This window comes from Callorhinchus milii, unplaced genomic scaffold (genome assembly GCF_018977255.1).
Source record: "Callorhinchus milii isolate IMCB2004 unplaced genomic scaffold, IMCB_Cmil_1.0 Scaffold6, whole genome shotgun sequence".
Classification (NCBI taxonomy): domain Eukaryota; kingdom Metazoa; phylum Chordata; class Chondrichthyes; order Chimaeriformes; family Callorhinchidae; genus Callorhinchus; species Callorhinchus milii.
Window position 1 is genome coordinate 1778435 of NW_024704747.1, and position 19054 is coordinate 1797488.

The 19054-nt window shown below is 51.0% G+C and overlaps 1 protein-coding gene across 1 annotated transcript; it reads right to left on the minus strand.

The window, feature by feature from the left end:
* Positions 1-586: 586 nt before the first annotated feature.
* LOC103189037 (solute carrier family 15 member 2) lies at positions 587-15486 on the minus strand. The gene is made up of 23 exons (XM_042336414.1): positions 15124-15486; positions 14583-14632; positions 13876-13963; positions 13234-13375; positions 12193-12285; positions 11936-12035; positions 11269-11359; positions 10781-10858; positions 9942-10024; positions 9385-9471; positions 8577-8666; positions 7914-7958; positions 7578-7613; positions 7066-7154; positions 6505-6586; positions 5820-5948; positions 4635-4799; positions 4084-4130; positions 3641-3751; positions 2771-2864; positions 2029-2175; positions 1269-1373; positions 587-943 (listed from the first exon to the last, which is right to left on the minus strand). Exons 1-23 carry the CDS (start codon positions 15146-15148, stop codon positions 752-754), a joined length of 2169 nt encoding a protein of 722 aa, XP_042192348.1. The 5' UTR covers positions 15149-15486; the 3' UTR covers positions 587-751.
* Between the last annotated feature and the right edge of the window lie 3568 nt (positions 15487-19054).

The following is a 19054-nucleotide window of genomic DNA, read 5'->3' on the forward strand; positions in this document are numbered from 1 at the left end:
TAAGACAACAACAACAACAACAACAAAATTACATTTGCATAGCCCCTTTCACGTCAGGAGGACGTCCCATGGGGCTGGACTGACAGAGTTATGGAGCTGAGCAGGGGGTCGGGATCCGGGAGAGTGGAGGGCAGGGGTGGAATCAGGGTGATCGGAAGCACGGTCGAAGAGGAGGGTCTTGAAGGTGGCAGGGACTGCGGGATGGGGTTCCGGAGGGTGGGGGCTGAGTGACAGAAGGCCCGCCCGCCAATAGTGGGACGAGCGAGGCGGGGGATGTGAAGCAGGCCGGAGCCCGCTGAGCAGAGGGTGCGAGCGGGATGGTAGGGGTTAGGAGGTCGCAGAGATAGGGGGGAGCAGGGCAATGTAAGGTTTTGAAGGTGAGGATCAGGATCTTGGACTATATCCGCTGTGTGATGGGCAGCCAGTGGAGTTGGGCAACAACAATAAATTACATTTCACATCAGGAGGACGTCCCAAGGCGCTGGACAGTCAAGGATTTGGACCCGAGCTGGGCGTTGGGATCAGGAGGGGGTAGGAGGGTGACCGAAGGTGCGGTCGAAGAGGAAGGTCGTGAGATGAGCCTTGAAGGAGGCAAGAGAGGCGGCGAGGCAGAGAGACTGTGGGATGGATTCCAAAGGCTAGGGGCAGAGAGCCCGAAGGCCTGACTGTGGATGGTGGAGTGGTCTTGGCGGGGGACGTGGAGCAGGCTGGAGCCCGATGAGTTCAGGGAGCCAACGGGTCGGTATGGAGTTTACATATATGTCTGTTTGTCAATCGTGGTGAGGTGGATGTCCTCAGGGGGCGGTGGCTTCGCTGTTTCCTTCTCCTCTTTGTCTTCGTCCATAAACTGCGAGGAGTCCACGTAGGTGTAGAAATAGGCCATGATGGAGAAAATGACACAGACAGCCAACAGGAGGGCAGCGAAGAGGAGGAACTCAGCCCACTGCAAGGAGGAACCGACAGAGAAATCACCCGGGAGGTGTGGAAAATTCCCGGAGATACCGATCGAACCGCCCGATGGGAGGGTCTGAAATCCCGTCGTTCCTAAAACATTCCGCTCCTTGTTTAGGGGCTAAGGATCTATCCTCTGGAACTCCAATCCCGGAATCCCCCCGTCTCCCCCTCTCTTCCAACTCCTTGCTCCTTCCCCTCTTTTAGATCACAACCGAAGACCAGTGCTTATGGTCACCTTCTCCCTCCCTCCCGGCTCGACCTCCCTCAGACTCCGCCACTGTCTCAAGCGCTCCTGCCTGAGGAGGGTCACTTACCTGCGACATGTAAGCAGCTTTGGCCACGATAATCACTATCACGTTCCCGAAGGCCACAGTCAGGAGCCAGCCGGACTGCAGGACAGCTTTCATCGTCGCTGGAGCCTGAGAAACAACAACAACACGATTGCATTTATAGAGCGCCTTTCACGTCGGGAGGACGTCCCAAGGCGCTGGACAGTTGGGTCGGCAGGGGGGAAATGGTCAGGGTGAGGGGAGGGAAGGGAGGGAGCGAGGAGGGGGAAGAGAGTCGAGAGGGGAGCTGAAGGCTGAAGGTCAAAGAGAAAGGTCTTGAGACCGGCCTTGAAGGAGGAAAGGGAGGAAGTGGCGAAGGCACTGGGGATGGAGTTCCAGAGCCTCGGGGCTGAGAGGCTGAAGGCCACCGATGGTAGGGCGGTTGGGGCGGGGGACGTGGAGCAGACCGGAGCCAGAGGAACGGAGGGTACGGGCAGGTAGGTAGGGAGATTGTAGGTCGGAGAGGAAGGAGGGAGCGAGGCCATGAATGGCCTTGTAGGTGAGGGTGAGGATCTTGAATTCGAGAGCAAAGTGTGGTCACGCTTTCCAACGTGTGTGTCCCCGGGATAATCGTCAGCTCAAACTTCAAACGTTTAAGAGAAAAAACAAAGGCTCAACGGCTCAAGTCAGGAGATTGCAAATTCCCAGCCACTCGCCCGAACGTTGAGCTCACCGTCTAAGCTGAAGCTCCAGCTCGGTGCTGGGGGGTGGGGGGGGGGAAACACTGCGTATATCAAAGCGTTACCTGCGAATATGAGAAGGAAACACCAGTAATGGAGAACATGACTTCGCCAGCAGACATGAGGATGTACTGAGGAGCCTGCCACGCGATGTGAACCACGTTTGCCTTGATATCTTCAGTCTTCCGAATCACCATTGTGCTTCCCTCGGGCTGCGGGTCGGAAATAGATTGGTAAGGCATCCGATCACGTCGTTGAGACGTCTCAAAGCGCTTCACGGTGCATCTCATATCGTAAAGTGTGGTGACTGTATATTTTGTGGGCGAAGCGCGGCAGCCAATTGCACACGGCAGCGTCCCCACAAACAGCCGTGGACTGAGTGACCACATTTTTGTTTTTTTGGAGGGACTATTGTGCCTGGAAAGTGATCCGCCAATCGACTCACAACCGGGTTCCTACTTACTGCTGGTTAACAGGCGTGTGTGTGGAGTAAGGAAACTTGCCTAAGGAATCGAACCCGGGTCCTCTCGCTTGCGAGGCGAGGGGGGTCTAACCTGAGCTACAGGACTCCGTGAGAGACGGTTGGGCCACTGATGTGCTCTGTGGGCAAAGTGCAATCGTAGCGTCCAATGCCACATGTGGTGCGAGGTGGCGGATTGTCAGACTCCCTGCACGGTAAGCCGGGAATCCCGAGCCGGGAAAGCCATTCCGGAGGTCAAGCGATGACCGCGTTACACTGCTCTGTTTGGCGGGACGTGAAAAGCGCTATGCAAGATTATTATTATTATTATTGAAGGAAACACTCACCCCAACAGCAATAAAGGTATAAGTCGCCCCAAAGTCTATCAATCCGGCTTCCAACGTGTAGTCAGTTCCACCGATCCTACTTCGTCCTGTGTATCTGTCAGACGTAGAACCAATAGAGATACAGAACCATACAAAAAGATAATAATAATTTGGTCACTCAACCCACCACTGTTTGTGGGACGCTGCTGTGCGCATTTCAATTGACTTTCCGGTATATTCTTTGAAGCGCTTTGAGGCATCTCAAAGATGTTGTAAAGGCGCTACATCAAAGGCAAGGATAATTATTATTATTATTCGACCCCTCATGTCCGTGTAGTTGAACCAACTGGAGCTGAATGCTCTAATCCCACTTCCCGCTCATTCCCCTCTACCTATTCCCGCGCAGTCTCGGCTGATGCTCCAGCACAGTGCTCCGTAGAGTGAGATGTTTTAAACTGAGCTCCCCATCTGTGCCCTGTTATAGAATCATAGGATATTACAGCACAGAAGGAGGCCATTTGGCCCATCGTGCCTGTGCCAACTCTTTGGAAGAGCCGCCCAATCAATCCCACTCCCCCGCTCTTTCCCCATATCCTTGCAATTTTTTTCCTTTCCAAGTCCTTATCCAATTCCCTTTTGAAAGCTATTCATCAAATCCGCTTCCACCAGCCTTTAAGGCCATGCGTTCCAGACCGCAACGACTCTCTGTGTAAAAAAGAAACAAACAAAAATTTCTCCTCGTCTCCCTTCTGGTTGTCTTGCCAATTATCTTGAGTCCATGTCCTCTGGCTACCCCGACTGACTGGCCAGTGGAACCAGTTGTTTCTCCCTATCTACTCTTATCAGAGCCCATTATTTGTTCAGTCGGAACGGGAGTGAGTGTCTGCTTACATTCCCCTCTCTAGAAGCTGGTACTCGGAGCTGGTAATGTTGGCGGGTACCATTCCGAAGTCCACATGCCCAAGTGTGACATTCATGTCTTGTGTGTGGGCGTTTAGGATCCTGTGAGGAACATAAGAGCACAAGAATTTGCTGGTGAGGGAAGACCAAGGTCCATCCAATTCGCCTTCCACCAGCCCGGCAGTCGCTTGACCTGACGTGTCCTGAACTATATACTGTCTCCCCCGAGATATTACTTCCTAACGGAAAAAAAAACACAGAAAGTAGTGTTTCCGCAGATGTGTGTTTGGGTTTGACGCCCCTTTCGATCGCAGTCCTCTGGTTCTGCCGTTCAGTGCAGGGAAATAACCCCCCACCTTGGGTGAGTGAACGCCCAAGTAACAAAACAGTCAGCTCCGGTGCTTAACGCTAAACAGACTCGCTTCCCGCCCTACCTTATCCTGGCCTGGCCCTTCTCGGGTTTTAAAATGATGTCTTCCAGCTGTGGGAGAAGGTTCTACAATCAGTATCCGTAAGAAAAAAAAATCCTTCCGTTAATGTCTTTCTTCTCACGAGATTTTCTGTAAGGCTGTGCGTTTCGGACTAATAATAATAATAATAACGATCATGATAATAATAATCCTTGCATTTGCTATAGTGCCTCATCTCATTGTCGAGATGTCTCAAAGTGCTTCACAGGATATATAGTAAAGTGGAGTGACGGTATTTTGTGATCGAAACGTATGTCCTGTCCGCCTGTTCAGGTGGATGTTACGGAACTCACTGGAATAGAGAGAGAGAGATATGGGCCAAAGAGTGGCAGATGGAATTTAATGCAAATAAATATAAGCTGATGCTTATGCGTGTGCACTTGGTGAGAGTGTGTGGGGGGGAGATGGCATTAGATTTGTTGGGTTCAAGTGGGGTGGGGGAGCCACCAACGCGGACTTTGAGGGTATGAACGGCTTGTTTTAGCGCTTTCCAGAACATTTTCTGGTTGACGTACCAGTTTGCAGTGCAGGTTGCTGCCTTCCTGGGACAGCACTAAGCTGTAGGACTCCCTGGATTTAATGGAGTGACTGCACGACTTGTTGTGGGTTCCGTACCGGATCTCAAAGGTCAGCACCTCGCTTTCCGAGGCTAGGTTCAGCTTCACATACTTCTCGGGATCCTGTGGGAGAGTGACAGAGAGAATGTGAGAGACAGTGTGAGAGGGACAGAGAGAGTGTGAGAGACAGCGTGAGAGAGAGACACAGAGCGTGCGAGAGGCGGAGGGTGCGAGAGACCGAGAGAGAACGTGAGAGTCACACGGAGAGACCGAGTGAGAATGAGACAGAGAATGCGATGGAGACAGACACGGAATCTGAGAGAGAACCCGAGGGTGTCAGTCAGAGAGAGCGAGAGCATATGCGAGAGAGAAAATGCGAGAGGCAGAAAGAGAGAGAGAAGAACGGAGGAGACACACTTGGATCAGATTGAGATGAAGCACAGCTGTAAGGAACGGTTTGTGGCGTTTCAAACCTCAGCCACCAGATGACAGCACATCTCATTAATATATCCTCTTCGCTGAACCCGCATTACCGTTATCCTTCGCATGTCCCTCTGTCCTGGCCCTTTTGCTGTAATCCCTGTGTTGTCACCACTGTAATCCTCACGGCCATCCTACTGTCTTCAAGCCCTAGCGCCTCCCTACCTCTCCGACCTGCTTACTCCCTGAAACTCTGGAACACTCTCCCTCAATCCCTCCGCCTCGACCCCCCTTCCTTCCCTATTTTCAGGTCGTGTCTGAAGACCTTCCTCTTCGACGTGCCTACGGTCACCTCCCCCACCCCCACCCCCACTCCCTCCCCCCCGGCTCGGTGCTGTGCTCCGCCACTGTCAAGCGCTCTGGGAAGCTGCCCTGCGTGAGGGGCGCTGTGTAAATGCAAGCTGTTGTTGTGTAACGATCGCGCTAATCAATCACTGTACTGTGCCCCAGTCGTGTAGGAGCACGGGAAACGTTAGAGAGAAAAAAAAACAAGGTCCGTCCAATTCGCCTTCCGAGGGAAGAGGGGCCGGATGTGGCCCGTGGGCCGCCAGTTGGCCATTATCCAGTCCCTTTAGAATCTTAAAGACACATCGCCCCTCCAACCTTCTCTTCTCCAACGTGAACATGTGCAGTTTATCCAATCGCTCCTCGTGCTCCAGATACCTGGTAAGATTCCATGGTGAGAGGAAAGTCGTGGCCGTATCCGGGGAGATTGACTGTCACTCGGTCTGGCCTGAGGTTCAGGATCTGAATGTAAGACTCTCTCGCTCCCGGCTCAGCTATCACTGATTTCTGAAAGAGGAACGGAGGGGTAGGGAGGGAGAGGGGAAGATAAACCTTAAAGTTCCTCGCCTTTGATACAGCGCCTCATCACGTTGTTGAGAACGTCTCAAAGCGCTTCGCAGGATACACTGTAAAGTGCAGTGACTGTGTACTTTTGTGGGCGAAACGGGGCAGTCGTTGGGAATCCTGTAGTGTAGTGGTTAGAGGGCTCGCCTCGCGAGCGAGAGGACCTGAGTTCGATTCCCGGGCGGGGAGAAACCCTGGGCAAGTTTCCTTACTCAACACACGCGCCTCTGTTTAATCAGCAGTAAGTAGTAACCTGGTTGTTAGTCGATTGGGGGAAATAATCCTTTTTTAATAAAAATATTTATCACTCAATCTACAACGGTTTGTGGGGACGCTGCTGGGCACAATTGGCTGCCGTGTTTCACCCACAAAATATACAGTCAATTCACTTTACAGTGTATCCTGTGAAGCGCTTTGAGACGCCTCGAAGATGTGATGAGGCCCTGTATCAAATGCAGGGATTATTGTAGGATTAGTAACCATCAAGGCTTTGACTTACCTGGGTCTCGATTTCCACCAGGGTGGCTGCCACGAAGGCCAGAGACGCCAGGACCATCCCCACCGCCATACGCCTGAGCGGCCTGTGGGCAGAGAGGGTAGAAGGGGGGCAGAGGGAGTGCAGAGTGGGTGCACAGGGTGGGGGGGGGGGGGGGGGGGGGGGCGGAGAGGGGGAGGGAGTGCTTGACTTGTGTGGAGAGGTCCCAAACCTGGTGCTTCTCAAAGTCTCATGGAACTGGGCGTTGGCGGGTGAGGGGGAGAAGGAGATGGGACCACATCTCCCCAGACCCATTGATGTAACAGACAAGGCTGGTCAGTGGACCTGCCGATGTGGGTGGTCGCTTAAAAGGCAGTTCAATATCCCCGACCGGTTCGAGACATTTCCTTCTCCTTCTCTCCCTCCCTCTTTCCCCTTTCCCTCCCCCCCCGCCGCCGATGCTACATCAAATGCAAGGATGATGATGATGATGATGATTATTATCATTAATAACTCAGGTGGAGGAAAAGTCACTGAGAAAACAGGAGAGGCAAACAAGAGGAAAGGATTTTATTTAATACTCACGTCAAATTGAGTTTACATTTTGTGGTCAGAGGGTAGATGCCCAGATCGAAGATTGGAATGAATACAAGGATCAGGATGGAGTTTATGGTCTGTGTGACAATAAACAGCGAAGCAATACATATAAACAAAGCAAAACCTGGGCTCTAATCTGCGACGTGGGTTAACCATGTGCTAATGATATGATCAAGGTCGTCCTGCATCATGTGATAAACGACATAAATCATTGACCCGTCAGTCTGGCTCAGCTGCTAGCGCTCTCTCTCTCTCGACTCTTGAGTCAGAAAGTTTGGGTTCAAGCCCCACGTTGGGTCATAGTCTAAACTGGTCCAATAAAACCGGTCACTCACTTTAATGTAGGCTGCCGTATTTGCCTAGAAAATACCCGGTCACTACAGTTGCTGGTAAATCCTGTGAATCTCTTTGAGGTCCTTTTTTGCAATGTGACAAGCGTCTTATCAAATGCAATGAATTTTATACGTACAACTGACAAACAAACAAAGGTTTATATCTACCTGCATCTGATCTGGCTGCAGAACAAATCCTCCGCCCTGTGACGTGAAACATTCGGGATGTTAGAGATGATTCTCAGAGAGAGAGAGAGAGCGACAGAGCGAGAGAGAGGGGGCGACAGATGGAATGAGGGACAGAGCAAAACACCAGCATGAGAGACAGAGAGAGGAGAGAGAGAACGAAAATATAAATAGGAGCCCCTTTAATGAATTGGGTTGCCTCACTGAGTTACTGTTCCATTGGTGAGTTAGGAAAAATGTTGTCTCTCTCTCTCTCTCTCCGTGTCTCTGTATCTATCTGACTATCTCTCTCTCTCTTTCTCTCTGTGTTGTACTTACAAAGTCTGCGTTCATTCTGGTGGCCTGCAGTGTCCAGCGAGAGCCCTGAAGACAGAAGAAAACATTTGGATGGCTTTGGATCGGGCGAGGATGAGAACGACAGCAACTTGCAGTTTACACAGAGCCTCAGCACGTCGGGAGACTGTCTGGGAGCTCTGGCACAACGTAAGAGGTAGGTCTTAAGGTGAGACTTAAACACAATTGACCTGCCAGTCAATCTACACCCAGGAACACAGCTTTAATTACACAGCTCCCGCCGCTGGTTCACTTTACAGTGTATCCTGTGAAGCGCTTTGAGACGTCTCGACGACGTGATAAGGCGCTGCATTAAATGTAAGGATTATTATTATCATAAGGTATACGAGGGCCCAAGCTGCGGACAGGAAGACGGTGTCAATGCTCTCACGCATTTCATGCTGAGTTATGTTGCTCACCAGGAAGTTCCTGGTACCTTCCATCCACCTGGTGAAGGCTCCAACCCACCAGTTCAGCTCCAAGGAGACCCCCTACTCCCCCCCCCCTCCCCCCTTAACCCACCCACACACCCTAAGAGATGTTGAACAGTTGTCGGATGTCCACGTAACCAGCGCTGTCTCCATCTGCCATCTGCACGGTTCTCATTACCAACATGAAAATTAACTTGAAGGTCAATTTCAAACCTACCTGTTGGTCAAAGAGCGCCCAGAACATTGGAAGAGGCAGGTAGAGGAAAAGCACTCTGCAAACCATCTTAATGTCTCTGATTAGCTGTTTCTGGGGGAGAAGAGAAGGGTTGGGGGGGGAAACGTTAAGCAGCGAATACCCGACATCTCTTTCGAGTTAAAAAAAAACTGCATTGCTATGGGGTGGGAGTGGGAGTAGTTGGCAGCTCTTTTCGAAGAGGCAGCACAGGCACGATGGGCCGAATGGCCTCCTTCTGTGCTGTAGAATTCTACAATTCTATGATAACAAGATCCGCAAACAGACAGGGTGGAATTTTGGGGTAACTCGTAACTTTAGTTTCCCCGCCCGGCCCGCAGTGGCCAATTCTTCGGTAATTATCGACGACGTTTCCAGTAACTATCAATTCATTGTAAAAGTACTCGACTCACTACGAATCGTTTCATTCAGAAATTCATTCCGGCAACTCAACCTCAGGCAAGTTTCCTCACTCCGCCCGTCTCTGTTTACCCGGCAGTCAGTGGGAACCCGATTGTTAGTGGATTGGTGGATCTCTTTACTGGGGGGTAATAAGCCCTCAAAAAAAATAATAATAATAATTTGGTCACTCAGTCCACTACTGTTTGTGGGGGACGCTGCTGTGTGCAAATGGCTGTGCTACGCTCCAGACTCCCAGGTACTACAAACAGCAAAACCCACTCGGAATCTCTTCAGGAATCCGTTAAGAAGTGTCACGAAATCGACCGCAGTCGCTATGTTTTGGGGGTTCAGACCCCACCTCCCTAAAAAGTTTTCTTTCCCCGCGTTTTACCGGGTATTTTTCCTCTGCCCAGTCCAGCCAATGATCTCTCTTCGCAATATCTCTCGATCGATTCTTCCATCGGTTCGTCATTGCAAACTGGAAAGAGACAAATTTTCTGAATGAAACAAAAATGTGCTGAAGTGTAGTCGTGTTCACAGCACAGATTGGAGTCCTGTAACTCAGTGGTTAGAGCGTTCGCCTCACAAGCGGGAGGACCCGGGTTCGATTCCCGGGCGGGGCAAAACCTTGGGCAGGTTTCCTTACTCCACACTCCTCCGTTTACCAGCGGTAAGTAGGAACCTGGTTGTTAGTTGATCGGTGGATCGCTTTCCGGGGGGGTAATAACCCCTCGAAAAAGTAAATAAAATAATAATAATTTGGTCACTCAATCCACGGCTGTTTGTGTGCCGTTGGCTGCCGCGTTCCGCCCACAAAATACACAGTCACTTCACTTTCCAGTATCTGGTGAAGCGCTTTGAGACGTCTCAACGACGTGATAAGGCGCTGTATCAAATCTAAGGATTATTATTAATTATTAACTTATTGTTAGCGAAACAGGCACTCACCTCAATACACTGACAGACTTCAAACAATATATTGCCCTGTGGTGGGTACTTTTTGTACATCGGACTTCCGGCAATGAACACGACTGAAGGAAAACAGACCGGGGGGAAAAAAGCAACAAATTCAACAAATTATGTTTCTGTAGAAATCCCTTTATTCGCTCTCCGTTCCCATTTCACTCCAGCCTACACCCCACCAACCCATCCCATCCCGTCCCGTCCGCTCTCACTCACTCTCTTCCAGCTTGGAGGGTTAGAAGGGATTTACCTCCACTGCTTGGACCACCCTTACCCATTAGGGCTTTGGTTTGCAGGGTTACCAGGAGTTGAGGGGGGAGGATTCCCTGACCCCCAGTGACTGGTCGGTCCTTCCAGGTCCTGCCGACGGGCCGGGGCTGGTACTGCCATCAGCAGCGAGTGCCCTGGAATACTGTGGCCCCTCCTGGCTCAGGAACCGGACTGGAGAGGCCGACACAGAGGGTGGGTTCGATTCCGACATTATTGCCAGCTCTGCTCCAAGGATGCCCCCCCCCCACCCCCCTCTTCCCTTCCCCATGGTCCCCATCTCCCTCCCATAGAGCTGCGACAGAGGCACGAAGGGTTCCTTTACTGTGCGGCCAGCAAATCTCTCGGCGTCTCAGCCTCATGGAGCAAGCCTACCCCCACCGCCCCCCCCCCCCCGCCCCAACCTCTCCGCCCTCCACCCGCCCTGATCCCAACCCTCAGCTCGTGTCCGAAATCCCTGACCGTCCAGCGAAAGGCGCCGCGGAAATGTCTCGCACCGCTGTGCGTTTCTGACGGTGATGAACACAGTGATCGGGAGAGGAGGAACGCTGACTTACCCAAAGCCACCACCATCAGGATGGCCGGGATTCCAAACGCGAGCGCGTAGCAGTCTCCACCGAAACACTGCACATCAGCTGCGACCCAGAGAGAGAGAACGGCGCACGTTAAAATCAAACCCTCCGCGCTCTCTCTCTCTCCGCTCTCTCTGTCTCCCCCCCCCCCCCCACCCCTCCACCCCGCCTGTCCGCCCGCCTCCGCTCCCCCACCTCCCCACCTGCTCCTCAGGCTTGAGCTAAAGGTCACAGCGTTCACCGCAAAGCGTAGTGACTGTGTGTTTTTGCAAACGGACCCGGCAGCCAGTTGAGCGCTCCTCAACCCTATCCCCTCGAACAGCCGTGAAGTGAACGAGCCATGTGACTCCTGAGGGAACGATATTGTTTTATCTAGCGGTGGGGGGTGGTGGGTGGGGCGGAGGGTGGAGGGAGAGGGGGAGAAGGAGTGGGGGAGAGGGGTAGGGGGGAAGAGGGGAGGCAAGCGGACTGACCTCTCAGTATTGGGGTGACAAAGGTGGAAATCAGACTCCCCGCGTTGATGGACAGGTAGAATATCGAGAAAAACTTGCTCCGTTCACGGACCTGACAAGCAAATCGCACGTAATGTGTCAGCGCGGTGTACAGTGGCCCCCAGACCCCCGCGCCCCCCACCCCGAGTAATAACACGGGCACAGTTATTAAACAGGCAAAAGGTCTGTTAGTGTATTTCACGTCAGCAGCGCACAGCGCAGTCCCGGGAGGACGTGATACACATTTTGTACATTATCTTTACTAATAAAGACAAAATGTCTGTGTGTGTGTGTGTGTGTGTCTGTCTGTCTGTCTGTCTGTCTGTCTGTCTGCCAAGAATGCAATAACTGATTGACATAGAGACATAATTTATACCTCATCGGAAAGGGGAGTGTCATGGGCATATTGTTTTTTTTAGGGGGGAATCTCCTATCCTCGATGAGCTATGACCTAAACAAGCTCATCACACAGGTATGGCAGTTTTGATTAAGGTGCGCACACAGTGTTTATGGCGTGCTAAATGGTTTGTGGGTGGAATCACTGAAATCTACATCCCACATTGCATCCTTTGGTTGCAAGCGAAGCTGCAACGGGTACAGGTACGTGTACGTTATCTTTATGGACTTGTCTCCCTGGGGCTTGACTCACGTTCTCCTCCTCAAACTGGTCGCCCCCAAAGGCCGCCACGCAGGGCTTGATGCCTCCGGTCCCCAAAGCGATGAGAAACAGCCCGATCATCGACAGGATCCTGGAAACCAAGGTCAGTGCGTTATGTTTCCTTCGCGACTCCGAGTCCGGAATACGGATATTATTGTTGTTATTACTAAGCGGCTCGGGCCGTCCTCCCGACGTGAAAGGTACTTTGTGTAATAATAACATGGTGTTGTGTTGTATCGCTCACTCACATGTGTAGTTGTTGATCGCCCACAGTGGGGATGGCACCCACTGACTTCACCACGTGGCCGACAACATAAACTAAGGAGAGGTAGATGATTGTTCTGGAGGAGAAAAAAGAACGGACCGGACTTGAGCAGCAGTAACGCTGGCCGTGCGACACACTGGGGTAACAACCGGGGGGGGGGGGGGCGGGGAGAGGAGAGGGGGGGTGATGTGGTCTTGTTCTTGCTCAGCCAGGTGTCTGACGCACCCGGCAAACCCATCGCCTTGAAGAGTATCCGAACCAGACCGAGGGCTCCGCGCGCAATCAGAATAGTCAGGATAACCTTCGACGTGGAGTCTTATCGCCTCGAAGCGCTTCTCAGAATACATCGTGAAGTGCAAAGTGTCCGTGTAATTTTGTGCCGGACACAGCAGCCAATTGCGCCACAGCAGTGTCCCGCAAACAGTGGCGGATTGAGCAACTGTAGAAATTCCCTGGGTCTGGAATGGAATTGGCTCTCTCCGTCTCTCCTCGGACGGAGGAGAGACGGAGTTGCATTGTATGGCAAGCTTTTTGCTGCTTATACACTACTCTACCAGTTAGGGCTTTGGTTTGCAGGGTTAGCAGGAGCTGAGGGGAGGATTTCTTTCTGGCTCATGTGCACTCGTTTGGTGCCAGGTTGAGGGATGGGTGAAGCTTGGAACGTCTGAGTCACAGTCAGATCCTGGGCGAACCCTCAGTCAAGTTTCCTTTCCCTCTGGTTACCTCGCAGTACGTAGGATTGGTGGCTCGCTTTCCGTGGATAAATAATCCCTCTAGAAAGATAACATTAATTTGGTCGCTTCGAGCCACGGCTGTTTGTGGGGACGCAATCTCGCGCCCGCGATTGGCCGCCGCGTTTCGCCCACAAAATACACAGTTGCTCCACTTTACAGTATATTGCGACGTCCTCCGCAAACAGCCAGGGAGTGGACGACCGATCTGGAGGATGGTCAGCCCGGCAGGGGTGGGGAGGAGACGAAAAGGTTAATGACCGAGGGGGTAAAGACCGAACCCTCGCTCTCACCGATACTTCCCGAGCCAAGAGTCAGCGATGAGGGCTCCGAACACCGGGGTGAAGTATGCCAGGCCGGTAAAGGCGTGGTAGATGGCGGTGGAGAGATTGTCATCCCAGTGGAGGAAACTGGTGAAATAAAGCGTAAGGATGGCTGTAACAGAAAGCAGGGCGGAGGTCAGGAAAAGTACAACAACAACTTGTATTTACGTTCAGTAAAATCTGCGCAAGTCTCATATCTTGATAATCACCTAAGTCGTACATTCACCCGAGTTCAATTTAGTTTCCTATCAAAACCACTTGGATTTATTCGAACTACTCGAAATTAATCAACTCGTAACTTCCCTCCCTCCGTTAACGTCCCTCCCGCACTTATTGGTTGCTTTGAAGCGCGGGAGATCTAATCTTGATCAAATTAAATGTCACGGCCCCCCGACTGATGCGACTTGGGTGAGTTTTCCCGTAGCGCTCGTCACGGGACGGAGGGACTGAGGCGGGTGGGGGGTGGGGTGGGTGGGTGGGTGACAGAGGGTCAACACAGCACAGGAGAAGGCTAAGCGTGCATCTGATGACGTCTCGGCCCTTTAAGAAACTAGCGCCCGAACATCGCGCAGCCCTGTGGAAGGCAAACGCGGGAGCGCTCCCTCCGAGTACCTTTCATGCCATAGAAGGAAAAGCGTTCGCAAAACTCGTTCACTATCACGAACCCGATGCTCAGGGGATATTTGGTTCCACACAGCATCTGAAAGAGACACACAAAAGGAATAATCATCGGCGCGTTTGATACGGAGCCTGAGCAGGTCAGCAAGACACCTCAGGACGCCTCGCAGGAATGTACGGTAAAGTGTGGCAATAATAATAATAATAATAATAATAATAATAATAATTTGGGCCACTCTGTGCTTCGAGACGTCTCGAGACGACGTGATCAGGCGTTCCATCAAGTGCGAGGGTTGTGAGGGGGTTTTATCAAACGCAGGCAACGGTCGAAGAGGAAGGTCTTCAGGTGCGATCTGAAGACGGGGGTAGGGAGGAGGCGAGCGGGATGGGATTGAGGACCAGAGCGCCATAGCTTTGGGGGGGACGGGGGGGACGGTTAACATTATACGGGTTATCGCTGCTAGTCAGCGCGGGCACAAGACTGCAGGAGACAGGAATCTCTGCAGCACATTTCGATCCCATCTGGCTAATCGCCAGGGAGCGGTGGCTTGTCGGTGACCCTGCACACTCTCTGACAGGTCAATAAATTATGGGGCAACTTTCTCTTGCGTTTAATGTGCAACTCTCCCCACTCCCCCCACCCCCACCCCCTCCCCTCCTCAACCCTACACCCAAAATAAATACAAATTATATGCACTGACGGGTACTCTCTTCCCATTGCTCTGCAATGCATCTTTCTCAGTTTCATCATCTGCAAAAGAAAACAAATATGATTTTTTTTCCCCCACACACCCCGCACACTCTTCCCCCACACCCACCCACCACCCCCCCCGCCCCGCGCCCCCCCCCCCACCCAAAAAAAAACCCCACAACACAATAGATAAAACTTTACAGAAACGACAGCGAAAAAGCCACGAGAAATTTCCTGCAAACTTTTGGGTTTCCAAATAAATCAGGAGATAGTTCGTATCAGAAGTGTGCACTGCGTAATCGTTTCACTGATAAAAACTATCGTCGGAAGGACGGTGGAAGGAAAGATCAACAAGAACGACACATGACATTTACACGGCGCCTTTCCCCTCGGGAGGACGTCCCGAGGCGCTGGACAGTCAGGGATTTGGACCCGAGGGATCAGGAGGGGTTGGAGGGCGGCGGAGAGTAGGGGGTAGGAGGGTGTAATTATTATTAAGCATTGATAATAATAATAATAATAATAATAATAATTCAGAAGGTTCGTCTTACCGGTCTTTATTTTCTGCTGAGCCATTTCTGCGGAGTGGAGCAGAGAGGTCGGGAGATAAAACTTAGCAGTTCGGTCAAACTTTTCTGTACGTTAAAGACTGAAACGTTTCTGCCCCCGGTTCCTTTGCCCTGATTATTTCTCTCTCTCTCTCTCGCTCTCTCGCTCTCTAAAGATCTGCGCTGTGTTGAACTTCCAGATTGATATCAATCTGAACGCTAGTTAATGTTTTACTTTTCCAATTAAACTGCAATTTTTTCTCTCCCTCTCTCTCCCTCTCTCTCTCTCTCTCTCTGCAGGACTGGCGGATTGTGTGACTGGATGGATAATCGGTGAGTGAGTGTGTGTGTGCGTTTGTGTGCATGTGTGGGAGGAATTCTGTGCAAGTGTGTGTGTGTGTGTGTGTGTGTGCGCGTGTGTTGGATGGGAGGGAAAGAGAGGGAGGAAGGGAGAGAGAGAGAGAGAGAGAGGGGGAGGAAAGAACAAGTGCTGTTTTGTTCCTATCGACGTGATTTCTCGCTTGTTTATATTCGTTAGAAGGGCTTTTAGATTTCACAGCGCAGTTTGAGTTTACCGCGTCCGATCTCAATCACGTACACACATTTTTTTTTTGGGGGGGGGGTCTTGAGACACGGGGGAACTCAGTGTAGCTCAGTGGTTAGAGCACTCGCTTCGCAAGCGAGAGACCTGGGTCAATCCCAGGCAGAGGGCGAAATCTCGGGCAAGTTTCCTTACGCCACACAGAGCCTAATAATAATCCCTCCAAAACCAAAAAAAACAATAATAAATTGGTCATTTTCAATCTACGACACTTTGTGGGACATTGCTGTGCGCAATCGGCTGCCGCGTTCGCCCACAAATATACAGTCAATTCACTTTACAGTGTGTTCTGTGAAGCGCTTTGGGACGTCCTCCCGACGTGAAAAGCGCTATATCAAATGCAAGGATTATTATTATTGTTATTATAACCCATCGCATGCTTAAGAGTATGCCAACCAAGCAGAGAACTCCACGCATCCTGATATATTTATATATTGTATAAATTATATATTTATGCGCTCTCTCTCTCTCTCTCCCCGGAGGGATGCATCCTGCTTACCTGGAATTCTGGAAAGTATTAAAGGTGAGAGCCAAGGCTTGGGGGGGGGTCCCAGAGCGTGCGTTTTGGGGTAGAGAACTGCTGGAATCTTAACCAGCTACAACCACATAGCTTCAGTGGAAGTTATACATAATAATAATAATAATATAATAACCTTGCATTTGATACAGGCCTTATCACGTCTTTGAGACGTCTCAAAGCGCTTCACAGAATTATACCGTTAAGTGAATCGACTGTATATTTTGTGGGCGAAACGCGGCAGCCAAATTTGCGCACAGCAGCGTCCCCACAAACAGTCCAAAAATAGTTTAGTCACTCAACCCACCGCTGTGGCTCTGTGCAGGACATTCTTGCATTGAGAATTACCAGCTCTGGGTTTGGCTTCATTGCCTGTCGTTGACAATTTAGTGCACTGGAACTCAGCTTAAGTTGACTGCCAACAAAAACAGCAATGCAGAAACCCAACGCCCAAATCACCTGTAAACATTGGCAGGAACCACCAGAGCATAGAGACCTCAGCGCAGAGAACTGGACAATGTGGGCCGAATTGGCATCCAGAGACTCGTTTGCTCGAAGGTCAACAGCAACAACAACAACACATCTTGCGTCTATATAGAGGCCTCACACGTTGTAGCATCCCTGAGATGACTTTCTTGTCGGGAGAGGAGAGGATGACGGACAGGGAGAGGGTTATTCCATCAATCGCTTTGAGACGTGATAAGGCGCTATATCATTTGCAAGGATTCTTCTTATTATATTGAATTCATCGCAGATTGATTGATTTCTCTCCATGTCCATGATGTCCGTGCTCATTGGGAATTGATTAGAGGTTTGTATGTTTCGCCCACAAAACATGCAGTCAATTCACTTTACAGTATATCCTGTGAAGTCCTTTGAGACGTCTCGAAGCCGTGATAAGGCGCCGCGTCAAACGCAAAGATTATTATTCTTCTTATTATTTTGATCATTATTAGGTTTGAGACATCTATCAGCTTTGAATTGAACGATTACCAAAGTCTAAGCTTTTTAAGTGCCGAACGCATTATAAGTGTCAGCCTGGCTCAGTCAGTCGCACTCTCGGGTCAGAAATTTGTGGGTTCAAGCTCTACGTTGGGGAGTCTGAGCTCACAGACTACGCTGAGGTTCCAGTGCGGTGATGGGGATGGGTGGAGGGGGGGGGGGGGAACTTGTCAGAGTTGCTGTCCTTTGGATGAGACGTTAAAACCGAGGTCCCATCTGTGCCCTATTCAGGTGGCCTTTCAATAATAATAATGATGATCCTTGCGTTTGATACGGCGCCTTATCACGTCTTCGAATAGACTGTAAAGTGAATAGACTGTAGATTTTGTGGGCGAAACGTGGCAGTCAATTGCGCACAGCAATACAGGTCCTGTGGCGCCAATCGAAAGAGAGAGCGAAATGTAGGTCAGGGTTGAAGAATGGAGGTGCGAGGCAGGAATAGTTAACAAGTTGCTCTTGTTGTAGGAGTTGTCATGATAAACACGTACTGTTTGTATGATTCCTGGCATCGCTTTGCTGTTCAGTGGGTCAGGTACGCTGACAGGCGAGCGAGGGGGGATGAGGGAGAGAGAGAGAGAGAGAGAGAAGAGAAGAGAAATTACATAAACTGAACAACTTGTACAAAGATCCCTTTGAAGGCAATGGTTCCTGAACAGAATCCAAGAACTAATGGCCGGAGGGAGCAGATAAAATAATAACAACAACAATGATAATCACGGCATTTGATAAGACGGTGTCACATTGGAGAGAGCTGTTGCAGTGCTTTCTGTGCTGTGCAGTGGCTGCGTGTTTTGTGGCAGCCAATTCGCGCACAGTGTCGTCCCGCAAACAGCCGTGAAGCAACCAGTTTTCTCTCTCTGTGGCGTTGTCGGTCAGGAAAGCAGGACACGAAAACTCCCTTCTCTATTTGAATAGTGCCGCGGTAGCTTTAGCGTTCAGCTGAGCAAGAACGATCGAACGCTTTGGGGGCTTATCTCTCTCTGGAGATGAGGACAATTGAGAGGAGACCCGATCGAGGGGTTTACGACTGTGAAGGGATAATACAATCATTGGTGAGTCCGAAACGAGAGGGTATAAATGATCAGTCAGTCAAAAGCAGATCTGACAGGGAGTTTAGGAGGAACTTCTTCACACAGAGGGTGGCGAGAATGTGGAACTCGCTGCTGGGAACTGTGGTTGAACCAAAAAGGATAATAGTCGTTGCATTTGATATGGCTCTTTATCACATCGTTGAGATGTCTCAAAGCTCTTCACAGAATAGATTGCACGGCACATTGACTGTGTATTTTGTGGGCGAAACCCACATATTTAAGAGGAAACTTGATGTACATAGGAGGAAGATAGGAATAGAGGGGTGTAGGAGAGGGGAATAGAGGGGGGTGGGAGAGGGGAATAGAGGGATGTAAGAGAGGGGAATAGAGGGAGGTGGGAGAGGGGAATAGAGGGGTGTGGGAGAGGGGAATAGAGGGGTGTGGGAGAGGGGAATAGAGGGGTGTGGGAGAGGGGAATAGAGGGGTGTGGGAGAGGGGAATAGAGGGGTGTGGGAGAGGGGAATAGAGGGGTGTAGGAGAGGGGAATAGAGGGGTGTGGGAGAGGGGAATAGAGGGGTGTAAGAGAGGGGAATAGAGGGGTGTGGGAGAGGGGAATAGAGGGGTGTGGGAGAGGGAATAGAGGGGTGTGGGAGAGGGGAATAGAGGGGGGTGGGAGAGGGGAATAGAGGGGTGTGGGAGAGGGGAATAGAGGGGTGTAAGAGAGGGGAATAGAGGGGTGTAGGAGAGGGGAATAGAGGGGTGTGGGAGAGGGGAATAGAGGGG